A 21,295-nucleotide genomic window follows, 5' to 3' on the forward strand; every position below is an offset into this window, starting at 1 on the left:
ATTTTTTTACAGGCCTGCAATGTCATGAAATTAATACAATATTATAGTCACCGCTTTTCGAGCAATTCATATTAGTATTACAATAGGTACTGATAAATGATAGGCAGATGTCGGATACACAATATATATTTAATTAAACCATTTTATCATACATAACACAACAACAGATATTCATTTTGTAAAGCTGTGACACCTGACATAGAATTCAAGTAAACATTCATACTATCTAACCTGCCAGTATAAATCTATACATACTCAACACGCCTCCTTAGATTTATACATGGCAACACATTAACACTAGCAATACTAATCTACAATATGAAATTATTAGAATTCACATTCTTTGAATAATTATAATTTTAAAACTTTACCATGAACACGATGTATAACACGGTGTATATTATGTTACATTTAACATATGTCTAAATTTAAAGAATTTAATATGACCTAACGATTTAGTCATGATATCCGCTACATTATCTTCAGAATTCACTTTTATAATATCTATAACACCATTTTTAAAATTTTCATGTACATAGTGATAATGCACTTCAATGTGTTTTGAGTTTTTCGTAAAATTACCGTACTTGGCGATAACCATCGCTCCTGAATTATCTTCATATATATTCACTGGATCATTAAATCTTAAAAACACATCATTAAGCACACTTCGTAAAAGAATGATCTCAGTTACGGCTTCGGATAACGCTATATATTCTGCAAATGTTGAGGATTTAGTTACACTGCTTTGTTTCTTTGACTTCCAATACACAGCGTTTCCGAATACCCTAATTACAAATCCTGTGGTAGATTTTCTATCTAAAACATCTCCGGCCCAATCGGCATCTACGTAACAATCCATAATATTAGCCTTCAAGTTTTGGCAATATGTGAGCTTAAGGCTCTTTGTCGCGTACGCATATTTTAAAACACGCAATGCACATTTAAAATGAGTCTCGTTATAACTATTTTGAAACCTACTCAAATAATTGACACAATATGCTATGTCTGGTCGAGTACCAGAACTAATGTACAGCAACGCTCCTATCAAATTTCTATATTTCACATGTTCATTCAGCTCACATCTGTCAAGTTTCATATTAATCTCCATCGGTGTTTTACACAATTTAGAATTTTCAATTTTATATTTTATTGCTAATGATTCTATATATTTTTCCTGGCTCAGAGTCAAAATATTCGCTTTCTTGTAATCATAATCAACGTCAATTCCTATATAATTCTTAACTTTTCCCATGTCCTTCATTTTAAAATAACTACTCAATTTATTCTTTATCATAGCAACCATTTGTTCATCTTTACAAGCAATTAATAAATCATCTACATATACTAATATATAAACTGTTTGGTTTTTATCAGTTTTAACATATAGACAATAGTCATATTTACTTCGCTGAAACCCTAAGGTCAACACAAATTTATGAAAACATTCGTACCACGCACGTGGGCTTTCCTTTAAACCATACAAGGATTTATATAATTTATACACTTTATCAGTACCATCTCCATAGCCTAACGGTTGTTTGACATACACTTCGGATAACACTTTACCGTTTAAAAAAGCTGTTTCTACATCCATTTGATGTACATGTAGGTTATATTGACAACAGAAAGATAAAAGCAGTTTCAAAGTTTGCATTCTAGCTACAGGTGAATATGTATCTTCGACATCATCTGTCTGTTGAAAGCCTCGTACCACTAACCTTGCTTTATAGAGATCGTTGGTTTTCTTCGTATACACCCATTTAACATCAAGTACCTTATTCTTCTGAGGAGCATTTACCAGCGTCCAAGTATTATTCTTCTCCAGACTGTTCATCTCTTTATCCATTGCCACTTTCCATTGTTCAGCCTCGTCACATGTGATCGCCTCCTGAAAGGTATCTGGAATCATCGCATCACAATAATTAACAGTTATACAGTAGTAGCCAAATTCTTCGTCGAAACGAACTGGTGCTTTAATTTGTCTCTTAGACTTTCTCGTCTCTTTGTTTACGTTGTCATCATTATCGATACTTTGTACTGTTTCTTCAGGCTCAATTTCATCTAAAGTGTCCTCCCATTTTTCTTATTTTTTTTTATTATCTTCTTTGCCTTCTTCTTCACCTTCAAAAGCAATTAATTTTACATCTTTTTCAATTACATCTACGTGTCTTGCTATGACAATTCTGTTATTAATCAGTACTCTGTATCCAACATCTGTATATCCAAGTAGAATTCCCATTTCTGATTTATGGTCCCATTTTGACTTTCGCCTTTCTTCTGGCGTTCTAACATAAACTTTACTGCCATACATTTTCAAATATTTTGCGGATGGCTTTTTCTGAAAAAATAGTTCGTAAGGAGTCTTTCTTTCAAGAGTATTTGTCAATATACGGTTTTTTAAATAAGCTGCTGTTTTTACGGCTTCTGGCCAAAATCGTCTGTCAACTTTTGCTTCTGCTAAAAGGCATCGTGCCATATCCATAATCGATCTATTGTATCTTTCCGCTGTCCCGTTCAACTCATGAACATATGCTGGACAGGGCTTGATCATAATACCCTTTTCTCTCGCAAAATTAAAAATTCTGTTATTAATATATTCTTTACCATTGTCACATCTCAACTCCTTTATTACTTTTCCTGTTAAATTTTGTAGCTCATTTACATATTCCACAAAACAATCATATACTTCTTCCTTTGATCCTATACAATATATTTTTGCCAACTTGCTGAAATCATCTATAAATGTCAAAAAATATTTTTCTCCTTGATGTCCTATCGTTCTGTGTGGTCCATTAACATCCGTATGCACAATCTGTAATATATCTTCTGCTTTAGTTCGATTGTTATTGAATGGTAGGTTATGCATTTTGTTTTCAACGCAAATCGCACATTTCATGTAGTCTGACTCTAATTGCTCAGGTATTCCTTCCAATAGTTGTTTTCTACACATAAATTCAAGATGATTAAAATTTACATGACCAAGTGTTCTATGAAGTTTTTCTTTCAATGTCATATTGCTGCTTGCTAAAGGAGAATGGGCAATTTGTCCCATGGATGTATACTGTTGAGACATATCTCGTTTGAAAGGGTTTACTCTTAGCATTATTTTATTGTATGACACCAACTTTGGATAACGTGCAGGGACTGAGCAATTTAAAAAAAAGAGTGGCGAATATAAACTGTTGTTTTACAAAGTACTTGTTATGTAGCCGGTTGTTAGGTGTTTTGTATGAAAGAATATGAGAAATTCTAGATTTCTGTTTACCACTACTTACGTTTAAGTACGTACAGGGCTGGAATTAGTTGATATAACATATGCTTGAATTAAAAATACTGCTATTAAACACTGGAACTTGCTTGTATACTCAAGCGATATATATCATTTAAAAGACATTTTTATAAGGTATTTTAATATATATATACTTGCACTCAAATGCTTGCAGGGGCGGTAATAAAACGAGTTTTTTCGTTAATTAATTGTGGTAAATGCCGCTTTGTTTGTTCTACCTGGCACTAGATGGAGCCTTGGTAGCAGTTTGGGTAATTTTTACTATTGGTATATACAATTGAGTCATATCCTATTTGGAAGGTCTTCAATTAAGCATTAATTACTTATATGACACCAAAGACCGAAAGTGTCCAGGGAAGATGATATTAATAATTTTGATCATGCGCTGCGGCGTAAACTGGAACTAAAAAATGTCATTCATATAGAGTTACTTTTGTAACCATTTACATCACTTTGCATGCCTGAAATATAATTAAAAAGTAAGTTATATATTTTTTTAAATTATTACCGCTCAATAAATGGCACTAAACTACTTAATTATGATTTTTCAAATCCTCTCTATTACTGACATCTTGCGTGCAATAGGAGAACTGAATGAGCGGCAAATGCTGGATCCGTATAGTCGCTTATAAACGCTAAAAAATGTCACCGAAGAATAAGTTTGTTTAATTCGGAACTTTGACAATAAAACGAGTGGTTACCTTGAACTAGTAAGTTTCGTCTATTTATCTCTCTTGCTCTTACATATTCGAGTGATAAAGGTAGAAAAAGCATTATATTTTTTAAAGTTCGCGTTATGTCCCGCTAGAAACGTTATATAAACTTATTATTAAACATGAAATAAGATTCCTAAGCAATAAGTAGGTAAGTAAATGTATTTATTGAGTAGTTGGAGTACCATAATTAGCAGTAAGAAAATAAATCTAAGTTTATATTTTACGATAAAATAAATCGTAAAAAGGTACTACGAGTATGTACATACTTGTTTTGTCTCTCTGCAGGAAAATAAGTGTAAAAGTGAAACATTTGAGATTGCGTCGCGGTTCAAAGCAACGTTCCCTTCGTTTGCCATATGAAGCAGGATTAAATTGTGTAGTTTTAAGTTCTCATGTAAGTGAATTGTCAAATTCTTAGTGAGAATAAAGAATCTTATACCTAAAATTAACGCAGTGAATACATTACAAGCATCAGCGACTCTTAACTGCTTGCCAAGCTAAGATAGTAGCTGTATTTCGTTCCATTATATATACATATGAAATAAAAACTTTTGAATACATTCAACACCTTTATTTCATATAAATTGAAAAATAACTGACGGCATACATTTTCTTCACGGTCGCACAAATATTAGCAGGATGAGTCGACAAGTTAATTTAAAGCAAGCATTGATGAATAGGTGCATCCAGATCCAGATAAGGGAATGCATGGTTATTGCGCCAATCTCGGACCATTTGCGATTGGTTTGCTAAGGGCACCGCTAGCTGGTGCGTATGCACAGAGCACTTATACATACCTTATTAAATAAAAACTTTTGAATACATTTAACATCTTTATTTCATATAAATTGAAAAATAAGTGACGGCATAGATTTTCTTCACGGTCGCACAAATATTATCAGGACGAGTCGACAAGTTACTTTAAAGCAAGCATTGGTGAATAGGTGCATCCAGATCCAGATAAGGGAATGCATGGTTATTGCGCCAATCTCGGACCATTTGCGATTAGTTTGCTAGCTGGAGCGGGTTAACGAAAAACAGTAACTGGCGACGCTAACTGGCCCGGACGCGTGCGACGAATTTTACCTACAAAGGCACCCGCGCGCGTGCACCCGCTCCGTGCACTCGCGCCAGCTAGCAAACGCCCTTAACCTTTTGAACGCCAAGAATACCTTAAGGCGTCGTAACTAGCTATGCTCAAAGCGTCATAAATACATTATAGCTGATATAGCCGCTGTCAGAGTAACCTTCACACTTTCAAGTAAGGTTTAGGGCATAGGGCGTCGGCAACGTCGCGCGTGTGCATGGAGCGGGCGTGCGGCTTACAATATGAGCAACGCTAACTGGCGCGACTGATTTTACTTACAAAGGCACCTGTGCGTGTTTGCCCGCTCCGTGCACTAGCGCCAGCTAGCAAACGCCCTTAACCTTTTGAACGTCAAGAACACCTAAAGGCGCCGTCACTAGACATGATTTAAGGGCCATGAACACATCAATGATTATAGCTGTTATAATCGCTGTCAAAGTCCCTAATGTAATACTCATGCACTTTCAAGCTCACTTGCGCCCGTGACCTTGGCATGTGAGTAACGTTTTTGTTATGGCGTTCAAAGGGTAAAGTATCAATGTCGTAATGCGTCGCTAGCGCGTTATTTTCGAATCGCACCCGTGCTCCCGTGTTGGACTGCACACGCGGTGTACACTTCTTGTTATTGTAACCGTTTGTGCGCCTAGATAACACAAGTACACATACACAACTCGCAAAATGCTCGCGTGCTCTTGTTTATATGTAAAGTACGTCTTCTAGGGCCGCGGATTGGACCCACGCGACCGGCGGGGCGGTGAGCGGCATACATTGGTCGCAATGCAAGCTGTAAAGCTAGTGCAGTGCATGAGGGACGCGCGGCTTTCTCTCACCACATCTTTAGGTGTTCTTGCCGTTCAAAAGGCTAAAAGCACCTAATGAGGTGGCTTTACATTAGCTAGATGCCAGCCCACACGCCGATCCGGTGTGCAGGCTAAGGAAATCGCTATGTAGGCCAATTCGAAAGTGCAACTGACATTAAACCAATTTTAGAATAATATTGGAATTTAAGAGGAGTGTCATCTCTTATGGTAGAACTATTGCAAAAGTGTCCAGCTGTCAGCTATAAATAATAGTTCCAAATCTCTCCGGAGTAGCGCTAGAGTAGCTAAGAACCTGGGCGCTATTGACGGAGTGAAGTGCGTTGTCTATGATTTGATTTTTTTGTCCAAGTATTCTAGGTATTGTAGCGCCACCTATTTAATGTTTTTTGATGACACTTTTTGGTACATGGAGATTTATTTCCTTACCTCCACCTTCCGCAATTGGAATGATACCAGTTAGCTGTCATTCGTGCGTTCATTTCGCACTTATACGCATGTATTTGTGCGAGCGAGACGCCCGCAACTAACTGATATGATTCCAATATTACTCTAATATCGGTGCTGTGCACGCCCCTTTTTATTCATAAGCAAGGTAAGATTGAACCACTATAGAAGGCAGCGAAGAGGCCGGCAATGGAACTGGTAGCGTTTGATGGAGACAATCAGTTTTCTGTCAAATGCAAGTTCAAATTGGCCTGACTGTCTCACTCGCACACCGGAGTAGCGTTTCATATAAGCGTACTTTGGTATATCCAATCGACCCGCTCTATTCAGTAGGTTTCATTATCTCGATCCATCAGTTAAGTAACAATCTCTTCAATCTGGTGGATCGAGATGGTGGATCCTACTGGACAGATGGAGCCTATGGATAGGAAAACGTTATGCTCAACAATTTGGTAGCAGAAGCGATGTGATTTTTTAAAATCGCGACTGTGTCATTGACATAATATATCTGAGGACGGGCCTTACGGGCAATAAGAATGGGGCCAGTACAGCGGTGTTACGCACACGAGTTTGAACTAATCGTGCAGTCTAACGCCACAAGTACCACAACGTGATTGGTTGATGAGTTCGCATTACGCACGCGATTGATCGCATCTAGTTGCGTTAGACAGCACGATTGGCTCGAATTTGTGAATGACACAACTGAACTAGCACTATCGTTATTGCCCCTAAGGTCGGTCCTTAGATATATGGTAAGCGTCAGGATGGCGGTGGACCTCAGCGAATTTCAAAGAAATATTTATAAACATATTGTACCTTCTATGTACCTCAGTGTACCTTTAATAGAAACCAGTGTACCTTTCCCCAAAACGAGATATTTTACAAAACGTTCCACTCGCCAACCTGACGTCAGGATGGCGGGTGGACCTATGAAATCTTGCATTATACCGCACTAAAAGTATGCAGTTTTATTGTACATGAGCTTAGCCTAGCTTGTTTTGGGGAGAGGTACACCGGTTTCTATTTCTATTTACAGAGGTACACTGAAGGTACAGTCACCATCATATATATCGGAGCGGCCAAGGTACCCACGAATATCTGAACATGCCTCTACTGTCAAGAGGTTAGAGTGCGTGTTTAGATAACTTTGAGCACCTCGGTCACTCCGATATATCTGATGGCGACTGTACCATATAACTGCATACTTTTAGTGCGGTATAATGCAAGATTTCATAAGTCCAACCGCAATCCTGACGTCAGAATGGCGGGTGGACTTTTTCTTAAATATCTCGTTTTGGGTTAGGTACACAGAAGGTACAGTATGTTTATAAATACTTACTTACTGCTATGGCGCAGAGACCCGAAGTGGATCTTGGCCTCCGACACCAAAGACCGCCATGCTTCTCTGTCCAAAACCGTTTCCATCTAGTCGACGGCGCCGAGTTCGCTAAGGTCTTTTTGCATTTCGTCTCTCCAGCGGGACCTTCCTAGGACGTCTAGACGGTCTTCGGCCATTTGGAACTTCAGAGTACGCCCTCCAGGCTGCTCGATCCTCACCCATCTGGACTACGTGCCCGAGTCATCGGAGTCTGGCAGCGCGAAAAATCCTAGGACTCACACGTGGAGAGGATGGAACCTGGAGACTCCACAGGAATCAGGAGATTGAAGATCTGGTGTCCGAGCCGAACGTCATTGGATGATAAATATTTCTTTGAAATTCGCTGAGGTCCACCCGCCATCTAGACGCCAGATGTCAATGCCGAGTGCGACCGCCCTTAAAGCGGTGTATTATCTCTAGTCTCTCCAATATGTTCTCCTGGTGGGTCCACGGGGTTTATTTTAAGTGTTATCATAAACAGTGTTCACCAGCGGGTCTACGGGTACCTAATTATTTTTACCATGGGCCGACCATGAACACGATTCTATTTTGAAAACGTTGCTTGGTATATACTCTACACCACGTTCACAAAAGATTGATATTTTAGGTAAAAACTCACATTTCGCTATATTTGTCCATAGTAAATACTAATTCAAAAACTACTGTAGGGCCTAAAATCTTCTGTGATAGTAATGTAGAAATAAATACTGTTGACAGGCGGTCAACGGTATTTAGTACAATAATTACACTAAAACAATTCGTATAGAATACAGAACCTATGAATAATATATACCTAGAGAATCTAACTTTAATGCAATAATATAATTGAACAAAAGAAATACATTAGTACGAGTAGTACGATCAACCTATATGTCTATTTTTAATAGTCTTAATGTTCGTGTATCGGTTCTGTATTCTATGGCCATTAATTATGCTTTATTTTTCAACTACACACAAGTACACATTATATTTGTTTTTTTCTTGAACTTTATCTTGCCCATGTTCGATTCTTCTTATGTCGATGCATCTTCATTATTGCCGTATGGTTTCTGAAAATACAATAACAGTTTTTGTATTGTTTTCTAATACCTATGTTTGAAGTCGGTTTCCTATTTTTAAGAGAAGTTTTTTTTTCATGTAAGTACCGTCAAGTGGGGTAAATTAGAGCAAATGGGATACCTATCGACAATTATGTCAATAAACAGTTTTACGTTCCATCAAGAATTGAGAGGTTGCCTCAATTCCTTATAGAACCCATGATGTAAGCTAGACCTTTACACAAATATTCCTTAAACCTCGTTAAGCAAGTAGCTTCTTTACAAACATAACAAAGAAGACAATTCGTCTAGCGTGAAATACGCATCGTTAAAGAGTTCTTTTCTGGTCCTGATCAGAAGTTCCACTTCTTCAAATAGCACTTTTTTGAATGGCAATGCCTGGTCTGTTGATGAAACTAAAAAACGCCTATAAGATTTGGGGAGTTCCCTTAATTCCTCGTGGTTTTGTCAAAAATAGGACCATCTTGGAACTATATACCCACTTTCAAACGATAACTAATTTTCAACATTGGTTCAGAAATGACGAAGATCTTACTTAACATATATACAAAAAAAAAGTTTTTGAAGTCGGTTAAAAAGTAGTATCTTTACAATACTTCCGTCCTTTTACTAGGCGGGATGACTACTACAATTTGCTTACTAAGTAAGTACTTACTTACTATTAGTATCAGATTGAAGTCGACTCGAGAGTCGATAAAATGGGCGTCGCTGCCCTTTCCGGGTGGGGGGGATTTCACCGCATGAAAAAGAGACACATATAGTGAGTTCTTACTGTTCTACCAAACTACATATATAAAGTAGTCGTACTTTTTGAGTCAAATTAGTTTCATTCTAAAGGTGCGACGTAATGGCCTGAAGCCCGCTCTTAGCATACCTTGTTATACTATTTGATGGATATTGGTGTCAATTTATAATACGTTTAATTATTCATTGTCTTTACCTAATTATCTTTACCTTTTGCCGACTGGTTTGGTCTAGTGGGTAGTGACCCTGCCTGTGAAGCCGATGGTCCCGAGTTTGAATCGCGTAAGGGCATTTCTTTGTGTGATGAACACAGATATTTGTTCCTAGGGTTTGTTGCTTTCTATGTATATACGTAAATATATATTTATCTAATTAAGTATGTTTAACGTCGCCTAGTACCCATAGTACAAGCTTTGATTAGTTTGGGGCCAATCTGTGTAAGATTGTCCCTACATATTTATTTATTTATTACCTAACGTAACCTACATTAGGTAATGAAAGCATTTTATTTTTGTAAGGGTAACAGTTTTGTTGGGATATAAAATGGTTAATGATAAAAACTAATACTTTTACCAGCATTTTAACTTTATATTCATGTATTCGAAACCTATACATTTATGACAATAACTTTTGCAAGTTATTTATTTTGCACTTTATACTCTGAAACTGGAACTAGTGACAGATAAGAGTCGATTGATGTTTTTTTTAAAGATACTTATACTTAAATAGAATTACTTACCTATGTTTAATTAAAAGAAAGACTACTTATACATAATAATCCTTACAGTTTTAACCTATTTAACCTACCTACCTACTTTTAATAGTAGCAGTTCGGTTCACTTAGTAGAAATACCTGTTCTAAGAATAATGAAAAAGAAAGAAGAGTAATAAAAATAAAGAATATGGAAGTCGTTGAGGTGTTCCGTTCTTCATCAGCAATTCTACTTCATCAAATGTCACTTTATTGAGTAAAAATGCTTGTAATATTGATGAAAATCCTAAAATGACTATATGTATGCCTATCCTATACAATATGAGAAACTCCTTCGGTTTCTCGTAGAACCTATCATCAGAACTGGACCTTGACACAAATGTTCCTTAAAAGCCTTACATGCTATAAACGAAATAAAATAAAAAAAACGCCTAAGGTAAAATACTTGTCGTTGAAGAGTTCCATTTTGCTCAATATCAGCAGTTTCACTTCATCAAATGTCACTTGTTCAAATAAAAAAAACTTGATATGTTGACGAAAATCCTCAATTCCTCCCAATTGAGAATTCAAATCGATTTAAAATCCTCAATTCCTCATTGAATCCATCATCATAACTGGACCTTGACACAAATGTTTCTTAAGAACCTAGCTTGCTACAAACTTAACAAAGAATAAGAATCGCGCGCGTTGAAGAGTTCCGTTCTGGTCAATATCACTAACTTGTTTAAATAAAAATGCTTGATATGTTGACGAGAATCCAAACATTACTGTATGCATTGTATGCCTATAAGATATGAGGAATTTCTTCGATTTCTCATGGAACCCATCCTCAGAACTAGACCTTATGACACAAATGTCTTCAAGAACTTTACTTGCTACAAAATAAACAAATCAAACATATCGCGCGCGAATTGGCGAGTTCCATTTTGGCCAGCATCAGCTGTTGCATTTCGTCAAATGTCACTTTTTAATAAAAATGCTTGATATGTAAATAAAAATCCAGAAATTATAAGATGTCAGGAATTCCCTCGATTATTTATGAAACCCATCATCAGAACTGAACATTGATATAAATACACCTTAAGAACGTTACTCGCTACAAGCTTAATAAAGAATACAAAACGCGTGCGTTGAAAAGTTCCGTTCTGGATAACATCAGCAGTTCCACTTGATGAAATATAACTTTTTTTAAATAAAACACCTAGAGATATTGATGAAAAAAAACTATATGTATTTCTATAAGGTTTGAGGTGTCCATCATCAGACCTAGACACTAGACACTGGTGTCTAGCACAGATATTTCTTAAGAACCTTACTTTCTACAAACTTAAAAGTTCCGAGGAATTGTTCGGATTAATCTCTGCCGCCTCTTTCCGTCACCGCTTTACGCTACATCATTTATATCTTCACCACTTAGATTGTTGGCAATCCTCAACTGTGCATTTCTCTAGAAACTTCCTGCCCCATACAGCTAAACTATGAAATGATCTGTCGCATGCGGTATTTCCGGCCCAATACGATCTTTAAAACTTTAAGGAAAGAGCGTATTCCTATCTTAAATGCCGGCACCACACTTACAATCCCTATGGTGTAACAGATGTCCATGGCCAGCGGTAATTGCTTACCGTCAGTTGATTCGTCTGCTAGTTTGCCTCTTATATCACAACAAACAAAAAAAGAAAAAAATCTCACGCGTTGAAGAGTTCCGTTTTAGTCAACATCACTAGTTCCACTTCATCAAATGCCACTAATGTGAATAAAAAAAGCTAAAGATATTGATGAAAATCCAAAATGACTATATGCCTATAAGAATTGAGGAGAATGAGGAGTTCCCTCGCTTTCTCATGAAACACATCATCAGAACTGTACTTCGACAAAAATGTTTCTTGAGAACCTTACTCGCTACAAACTTAACAACGAAGAAAAATTGCGCGCGTTGGAGTTCCGTTTTGGTCAACATCAGTAGTTCCACATCATCGAATGTCACTTTTGTGAATAAAACTTGATAATATGTTGATGAAAATCCAACAAGTACTATATATATACATATAACATTTAAGAAATTCCCACGATTCTTCATGGGACCCATCATCAGACCTTTACCTTGACCAAATGTTCCTAAAAACCTTAGTACTTAAAACTTACTTGCTACAAACTTAACTAATAAAACAAATCGCGCGCGAGTTGGCGAGTTCCATTCTGGTCAACATCAGCTGTTACACTTAGTCAAATGACAATTTTTTTTATAAAAATGCTTGATATGTAAATAAAATCCCAGAACTTATTACATGTATGCCTATAAGATTTTAGGAATTCCCTCGATTCTTCACGAAACCCATCATCAGAACTGTACTTTGACAAAAATGTTTCTTAAGAACCTTACTTGCTACAAACTTAACGAAGAAAAATTGCACGCGTTGGAGTTCCGTTCTGGTCAACATCAGTAGTTCCACATCATCAAATGTCACTTTTGTGAATAAAAGTTGATAATATGTTGATGAAAATCCAATAAGTACTACATATATGCCTATAGCATTTAAGAAATTCCCTCGATTCTTCATGGGACCCATCATCAGACCTTTACCTTGACACAAATGTTCCTAAAAACCTTAATACTTAAAACTTACTTGCTACCAACTTAACTAATAAAACAAATCGCGCGCGAGTTGGCGAGTTCCATTCTGGTCAACATCAGCTGTTACTTTTAGTCAAATGACACTTTTTTAATAATAATTGAAAACATTTATTTCATGTAACGGTGACACATACATTTTGTTAGAGAAAAAAAACAGTTTCAAAAGGGTTAGTACTTAAGCCTAAAAATTATATCTAAAAATTATACCTAAACCTACACACTTAACCTACCAGCTACCACTGTATGGAACCCATAGGGGAATGTAGTCCGGACAGTGTAGCATTCAATAATGCTTGATATGTAAATAAAATCCCAGAAATTATTACATGTATGCCTAAAAGATTTTAGGAATTCCCTCGACTCTTCATGAAACCCATCATCAGAACTGGATATTGATGTATTAAGTACACCTTAAGAACCTTACTCACTACAAGCTTAATAAAGAATACAAAACGTGTGCGTTGAAAAGTTCCGTTCTGGAACACATCAGCAGTTCCACTTGATTAAATGTAACTTTTTTTTTTAATAAAACGCCTAAAGATATTGATGTAAATCCAAAAAAACTATACGTATTTCTATAAGGTTTGAGGTATCTATCAGACCTGGATCTAGACACAGATGTTTCTTAACAACCTTACTTTCTACAAACTTATCAGGACAAATCTATTACGGCGAGTGTTCCATCGAATTGCTCGGATTAATCCTTGCCGCCTCTTTTCGTCAGCGCTCTACGCTACAACATTTTTATTTTCACCACTTAGATGGTTGGCAGTCCTCAACTGTGCATTTCTTTAGAAACTTCCTGCCTCATACAGCTAAACTATGAAATGATCTGTCGCCTGCGGACTTTCCGGACCAATACGACATTTAAAACTTTAAGAAAAACAGCGTATTCCAATCTTAAAGGCCAACACCGAACTTGCAACCCCTATGGTTTAGCAGGTGTCCATGGGCGGCGGTAATCGCTTACCATCAGGTGTGACGTCTGCTCGTTTGCCTCTTATATCATAAAAAAAAAACAAAGAAGAAAAATCTCGCGCGTTCAAGAGTTCCGTTTTGGTCAACATCAGTAGTTCCACTTCATTAAATGCCACAAGTGGGAATGAAAAAGCTTAAGGTATTGATGAAAATCCAAAATGACTATATGCCTATAAGATTTGAGGTGTTCCCTCGCTTCCTCATGGAACCCATCGTCAGACCTTTACCTTGACACAAAGGTTCCTAAAAACCTTGGTACTTGAAACTTACTCGCTACAAACTTAACAAAGAAGACAAATCACGCGCGTGGAAGAGTTCCGTTTCTGATCAACATCAGCAGTTCCACTTCACCAAATGTACTTACTTACCACCCATTTATTTGAAACAGTACCTAGGTACTCCATTTTGATGCCGCCAGCTTGAAACTTCAATGGCCTCAGTGTCCGATGAACAACTTAAAAATGCTGAAAGTAGGTAATAACAATTATAATAAGTTGGGGAGTAGCGACCTTACACACCCGAGTGCTCCTGGGGAGTTCTGTTACCGGACATACAATAATAATAACAATAAATAAATATTATAGGGACATTCTTACACAAATTGACTAAGTCCCACAGCAAGCCGAGAAGGGTTGTTTTGTGGGTACTCATACAACGACATAATAATATATAATATACAAATACTTAAATACATAGAAAACATCCATGACTCAGGAACAAATATCTGTGCTCATCACACAAATAATGCCCTTACCGGGATTCAAACCCAGGATCATCGACTTACTAGGCCAAACCGGTCGTGAAAAAAAGAGCAAAAAAAAGAAAAAAGAAAGATATGTCAAAAGAAAATGCGATTTGGAAACGTTATTCGCCACTTAAAACACTTTATATATCTGGTTCACAGCATTTATTTGGTGCTGATATAATGCCTGCAATATTACCCGAGTACATTAAAATATGAATAAATTATCATAAATTCAAAAGATGGTCCCTATAACAGTTCATTTTTACGTGGAAAAATGGCTTTCATGTAAAATGTTTGTCAGACATATTTTTTGGAAGTATAGTACAATCATTAACTTAGAAATATAGGTAACATTTCACGAATGAAAGTACGGTAACACATATTTTTAATTATTTTTTTAACTTATCCTACGCAAAATAGAATTGGAGAAACTGACATAGGGACTATCATTCGACACGACACGTATAGTAAAGTATGAATCCGCTCTAAGTCCTCTTACATAGATAGTGGGAAGTAAAATAATTCTTGTTCTGAAAACAATAAAATGTAAAATGATTAGGTAGGACAATCCAAACTTCTAAGGTCGCGTAGATCAGAAGTAGATATGAATTTGTTCGACAATACGATAGGAAACTTTTCAGCATTTACATTGGCGCATTTTTTTCTGGAATACTATCTAAATTGCACTTTGTATACATGCTACATTTTTTATATAATTTGGAGCCTTTATTTTCCATGGAGTCGAACGCTATATAGCAGCTATACGAGAAAAAATAATATTTTTATCTTACCTACCCCATGAATAGTGAAGATCATCAAGGAGCATACTCTCTGAGATCAATGGAATGGAGTGCCTTTCGATTGGAGAAAATTATAGCGTATTAGAAATATACTATTTTGTAATTACAATGTTGAATATTTTAAATTGCGTGCTTTGACAATTATTGTTGACAATATTACATTCAGAGTCATCTTGACATAACTTTAGAAATCCATAAACTAGTCTATACTTTTTAAAATGATGGAGTAAGACTGACGAGATTACCGCTATGTATAAATGTTTTACGTCAAGTAGAATTTTGCTTTAGAGCGACATCTGGCGTTGAGTAGAAAAGTTAAGGCGTAATTAACTACAATTAATTAACTCATTAAATGGTTTTATTTTGGTCCCTGCAATGATTTGACCCCAGTTATATTATACGAAAAATAGCTTATAAAAATACTTTTCACATGATATACATGGCATTTGTATACACTCTTATTTCGCTGTGTATCAAGTAATTTTTCGAATGACGATTTTTTAAAACTGTACATTGTGTCCCTTTAAATACTTTATCATTGGTGTTGACACAAAAAACATAAAGCATTTTTTATATTCTTTCGAATAAAATACGCTAAAACTTTTTATATCCCGCGTATAAGGAAATATAACTGCTTATATGCGCAACTTCTTTTTTTATATAGCTCGGTCCCTGCAAGTGGTCCAAGGTTGGTGCCATACAATAAAATAATACTACGATTAAGAGTTTTAAAACGACATATGTCTCAACAGTATACATCCATGGGACACTCCCCATACAAAAGTGCCCATTGTCCTTTATACCAATTATTTTTGTAAATAAACTTGTTATTTTATATAATCTGTCCTCCTTCTTTGCAATTGCTATTAGTTCTCTATTCCGATTATATATCTTTGACAAATGTCCTGACGAAATGATCGTGTGATTGTCTGTAATCTTCGCATAGCTCAATAAGTTTGCTTTCATTTCTTTTATGTAAAATACATTATCTATCACCACTTTATTTTTATTCGCATAAACAGGAAAGTATGTTGTTATGCTGCCAACTTTCGTTGCTTCCAAAATTCTTCCATCTCCAACTTTAACTTTTACAGGCATCTTCAATGTTATATATTTGTCAAAATATTCATCTGTATTTACAATGTGGTCTGTGCAGCCGCTGTCTAAAAGCCAATTTATCTCTCCCGACTTCACCGTACTATCTTCACTTTTCGTCGAATTATGCACAATTGATGTATGGAAGCTATTTCTATTATAATAAGTATTAGTTTGTTGGTAAGATCCTCTGCCTCTATTTGGTCTAAAATTATTGTCACCACGTCCACGACCACGACTAGGACCTGAATATCCGCGTCCACGACCGCGACTTCCGTGCCAGCAATCTCTGCGCACGTGACCGGGCTTTCCACACGTAAAACAAATCGGTTTATTTTCAGAATTTACTTTAAATGCATTCGATCGGTTAGGTAGCTCTTCATCTACTTTTTGTAAATTTTTCATTCGTATTTTACTTTTCAGATATTCAACAGTTCTTTCATTTTCCGGTAATACGTCTATTAAATCGCCTATGTAGCTATACGTTTCCGGTAACGCTTTTAGCATGTAATTTAATTTTTCATTTTCAGATATAATGGCGCCGGCTTTTTTTAGATTATTGACACTTCGTTCAAAATCGTCAAAGAAAATATTTATATCCGTATATTTTGCTAGTTTTATATTCTCAAGATCATTTCTACAAACAATCTGTAAAGCGGTAGATTTTTTCAAATACGTGTCGTCGAATTTTAATATTATTTTATATGCCGACTCTACATCACTTATATATTCTAACTGCTGGTTGGTAATAGCGCTGTATATATAATTCGTGGCCTGAATATCCATTTCTTCCCATTTGTTAGCGTCGTCGTTTTCTGTTTTAAGTCGAGTTACGACTTCCTTACATTTTTTAAACTGTAAATATTTCATCAGCCGAATTTTCCAATTCGCGTAATCGGTTCCGTCAAACACGGGTATAATTATTTTATCGCTATTATTCATTTTGCCACTTACTTGTAGATTCTTGCCACTTGTTCTTCATTTAACCACGCTCTGCTACCATGATAAATGATAGGCAGATGTCGGATACACAATATATATTTAATTAAACCATTTTATCATACATAACACAACAACAGATATTCATTTTGTAAAGCTGTGACACCTGACATAGAATTCAAGTAAACATTCATACTATCTAACCTGCCAGTATAAATCTATACATACTCAACAGGTACATATTATACTAATAGTCCTTAAATCTTTGGTTAGGTTTGCTGAATAAAAAAAAATCTACAAACCACAAAATAATAACCTAAACTTTCATAAAAAAAGCGGCCAAGTGCGAGTCGGACTCGCCCATGAAGGGTTCCGTACCATTTATGACGTATTAAAAAAAAACTACTTACTAGATCTAGTTCAAACCAATTTTCGTTGGAAGTTTGCATGGTAATGTATATCATATATTTTTTTTAGATTTTTCATTCTGTTATTTTAGAAGTTACAGGGGGGGGACCCACATTTTTTCACTTTGGAAGTGTCTCTCGCGCAAACTATTCAGTTTAGAAAAAAATGATATTAGAAACCTCAATATCATTTTTAAAGACCTATCCATAGGTACCCCACACGTATGGGTTTGATGAAAAAAGATTTTTTGAGTTTCAGTTCTAAGTATGGGGAACCTCCAAAGTTTATTGTTTTTTTTCTATTTTTGTGTAAACATCATAATGCGGTTCATAGAATACATCTACTTACCAAGTTTGAACAGTATAGCTTTTATAGTTTCGGAAAAAAGTGGCTGTGACAGAATCGGACAGACAGACGGACATGACGAATCTATAAGGGTTCCGTTTTTTGCCATTTGGCTACGGAACCCTAAAAAGTCAATAGAAACGGCAAGGCCGCAAAATAAAACACGACCTGATTAAATACAATTATACCCAACAATAAGTACTGATCTTATAGGAATGTCGCATCTTTATAAACATTAATAGACCTCTTCCAATTCATCTCGGGAATGTTGGACAAAGTAACGAATAATTTGTATCTCGAAAAATATCTGTTAACTTCAATGAAAACTTATTTCCATGACGTAAGAACCAAATTTCAAATGTTGTCGTTGATTTTCAAATATGGCCGGCGGCAAAATTGTTTTTGTACATTTCTTTTAGAGAGGTTTCTTTTAACAAATTGCTGTCATTTGTTTTCGTCCGCATACTTAGGATGCATTTGTAGAATTAAACATACCTGCGGGAATGTCCAAAATTGGATTTCAGAAACAGATAAGAATTTTTTTCACCATATTGGTATTAATTTGAACTTCCGTTTCAAATACGCATTTGCCAATTAAGGAGAACGTCTGGCGATTCAAACCCATCCTGTACATTGACGAACTTCTCGGACATCCTGATAGTTTCAAAAATGTCGCTTTAAACCTATGTACCTTATTATAAATATTACACACACGGACCAATAGTTAACACTGTTAACTTAACTTTTCCAAGCATACTTTGTACGATTTATCGACCACATACGCGTCAATAGAATTTCAACTTTAGTATTCCGTTTTAAGGTTCAATTTAGATTAAACTTTCGGGAAACGTGACTTGTTTTCAAATGGATCCTCAAAGCTAGATTAATTGGAATATATTTGGATTTTTTGGGAAAACCTTGTAGATTGGCGTGGCCCAGAAAAGGGTTATGGGGCTCCCTGGCGCCAATTACCTTCGATATAAATCCCTTCTTAGTTTTCTAATGGTGTCTGTAGCTTCATCAGCAACGGCTTTAAGCAATATAGTATCCCATATTTACTTCAAAGACCATTGTCTTTGATATATTTAGCATCAAAATTGAACAATTTTAGGCCAAAAACCCGGTTTTCTGGCCATAACTTTTGTGTTACTTAGTTTAAAATTAAAATCTCTGACCAGTTTTAGAGACGTCAAAGACGAACCCAAATATGTAGATTTCATATGAGATCCTTCACAGTGATGGAGTTATAAAAACAGTGTTTTTTTAGACAATGTTATAAAAAATCAGAAAAAAAAATTGTTTCTATCAAAATCCGGCAGACAAGAATGGAGATAATAGATTGAAGAACAGATAGCCGTTTGTCTTATAATTCTATCTATAGTACAAATGTAAGATTAACGGGTCAAAACTTGTCAACAATCGATAAAAACCGCGCGGAGCCCCGTAACAATGTTGCTGTGAGCATTAATTTAGCTTGATTTGATACCTTTTGAGCAGCATACGGCACGAACAGATTTACAAGACCGTTGGACAGCATCGCAGTCAGAATGAGGTTCTTGCCCCCGAACCTTCCGGCTATCATGCCTGCCGGAATCTGCAGCACTATGTAGCCCCAGAAGAAGGATGACAGGATCAGGTCTTGGATGCTGCGCTCCCACTCGAAAACCTAGAAAAAAAGACAAATAGTTTACTAAAATTATTTTTTCAAATGTACTCTACTTACATATGTACTAATTAATTGATATGGAGATTATTTTGTTCAGTTTTGAGATAAACCTATCTTGGGAGGGAGACAAAGAGACCTTAACGATTCCAGCTCTCTAACGTTATTCAAACCGAAATTACGAGGGTCGAGAAAATACATCGAACCGTGCTGAGAAAAGATGAGCACTGCCGTTTGCTCTTTGTCTCGTCTTGGCGGGGGCACAGCCGTGCCCCTAGATTACTCAATTAAGAATATATCAATACATAGTAGTAGTTACATTATACGAACTAAGTGCCTGTTATAGTATTTTTCAAACAGGAACCTGTGCGCGAACCCATCCTGTTTGAAAAACTATACCTTTAATACGGCTCTATCTGTGGCTGGGGCCGGCTATCGTGTAAAAAGTTGATATTGATTCATCATTTTCATTTTCATCATCCATATGGGGTTTTTTAAAAGCACCTTATTCGCTTTGCGCACAACGGTGGCGCCATCTCGCTGGACATACATCCACATCACTGTACATTATTAGTTATCTGACGTTGACAACTGTCAAACAGTATGAAAATATCGTCCCGTGAAAGTTTTTCCTGCACTCATTGTCATGGATTTGTTCGCTTACGCAATTTGAATATATCCAATACAAATTTGACTCACTGGGTACCCATAGTCATTGGAACTGGTCATGGCCACGATAGCCATGCTCATGCTAACTCGTGTGGCGTAGGCGACAGTTGTAGACAGGAACAGCAGAAGAACCATGACATGGCGCATTCCGAACATCGCATCTGGAACAAAGATGTGATTGAGTCAACATATTTTGAGACGCAATTGATAAAAACTAATATTACAAAAACTCAAAAATGAACTTGGCATTTGAAGGGTTATTTTAAACTAAAAAGAGGCAGATCAATTCCATTACTGAACCAGATCTAATTCACAGACTGTAATTAAAATCAGAATACGCCTGAAAGGCTAAGTTATATACTTTATAATAATAATTTATCTGAATTTTCAGACCGCTGAATCGTAAGTTCAGTAAGCTAAGCATCGTTTATGCTTTTTAGGGTTCCGTACCAAGAAGGTACAAAAGGAACGCTGGTGCGACTCCGTCCGTCCGTCTGTCTGTCTGTCTGTCACATCGCTAATCTCCACAGCCCTGGTCTCCAAAGTTTACCGAAGAAAAATTATGAATTTTTTAAATAATTTACAAGTGACCTAGGATCGAGATACATGGAGGGCTTTGGAGGAGGCCTTCACTTGTGAAAGCGGGGTTCTTGAATAATTTACCAAAAAAACAAATACGTAAACAGTGTACGAATTCGAGAAATAAAAGGCTTTTAATTTTAGTAACTTTTCTTTATAAATGATATTAATATATTACTATAAATTT

General features: G+C 36.2%; 1 protein-coding gene and 1 long non-coding RNA gene across 2 annotated transcripts in view; both read right to left on the reverse strand.

The window, feature by feature from the left end:
* LOC133524081 (putative inorganic phosphate cotransporter) overlaps positions 1-21,295 on the reverse strand; it is a 62,208-nt gene that overhangs the window by 9,384 nt on the left and 31,529 nt on the right. The window contains exons 2-3 of the mRNA XM_061859891.1: positions 20,560-20,690; positions 19,684-19,863 (exon numbers count right to left, since the gene is read on the reverse strand). Of these exons, the coding sequence (XP_061715875.1) occupies positions 19,684-19,863; positions 20,560-20,690 (311 nt within the window). The remainder of the gene's footprint in view (positions 1-19,683; positions 19,864-20,559; positions 20,691-21,295) is intronic.
* Positions 13,060-16,206, reverse strand: LOC133524083 (uncharacterized). Its single transcript, XR_009800324.1, has 2 exons — positions 15,402-16,206; positions 13,060-14,329 (listed from the first exon to the last, which is right to left on the reverse strand). It is a non-coding gene; the product is annotated as an uncharacterized LOC133524083 (long non-coding RNA).

The sequence above is a fragment of the Cydia pomonella genome, chromosome 13 (genome assembly GCF_033807575.1).
Source record: "Cydia pomonella isolate Wapato2018A chromosome 13, ilCydPomo1, whole genome shotgun sequence".
Classification (NCBI taxonomy): domain Eukaryota; kingdom Metazoa; phylum Arthropoda; class Insecta; order Lepidoptera; family Tortricidae; genus Cydia; species Cydia pomonella.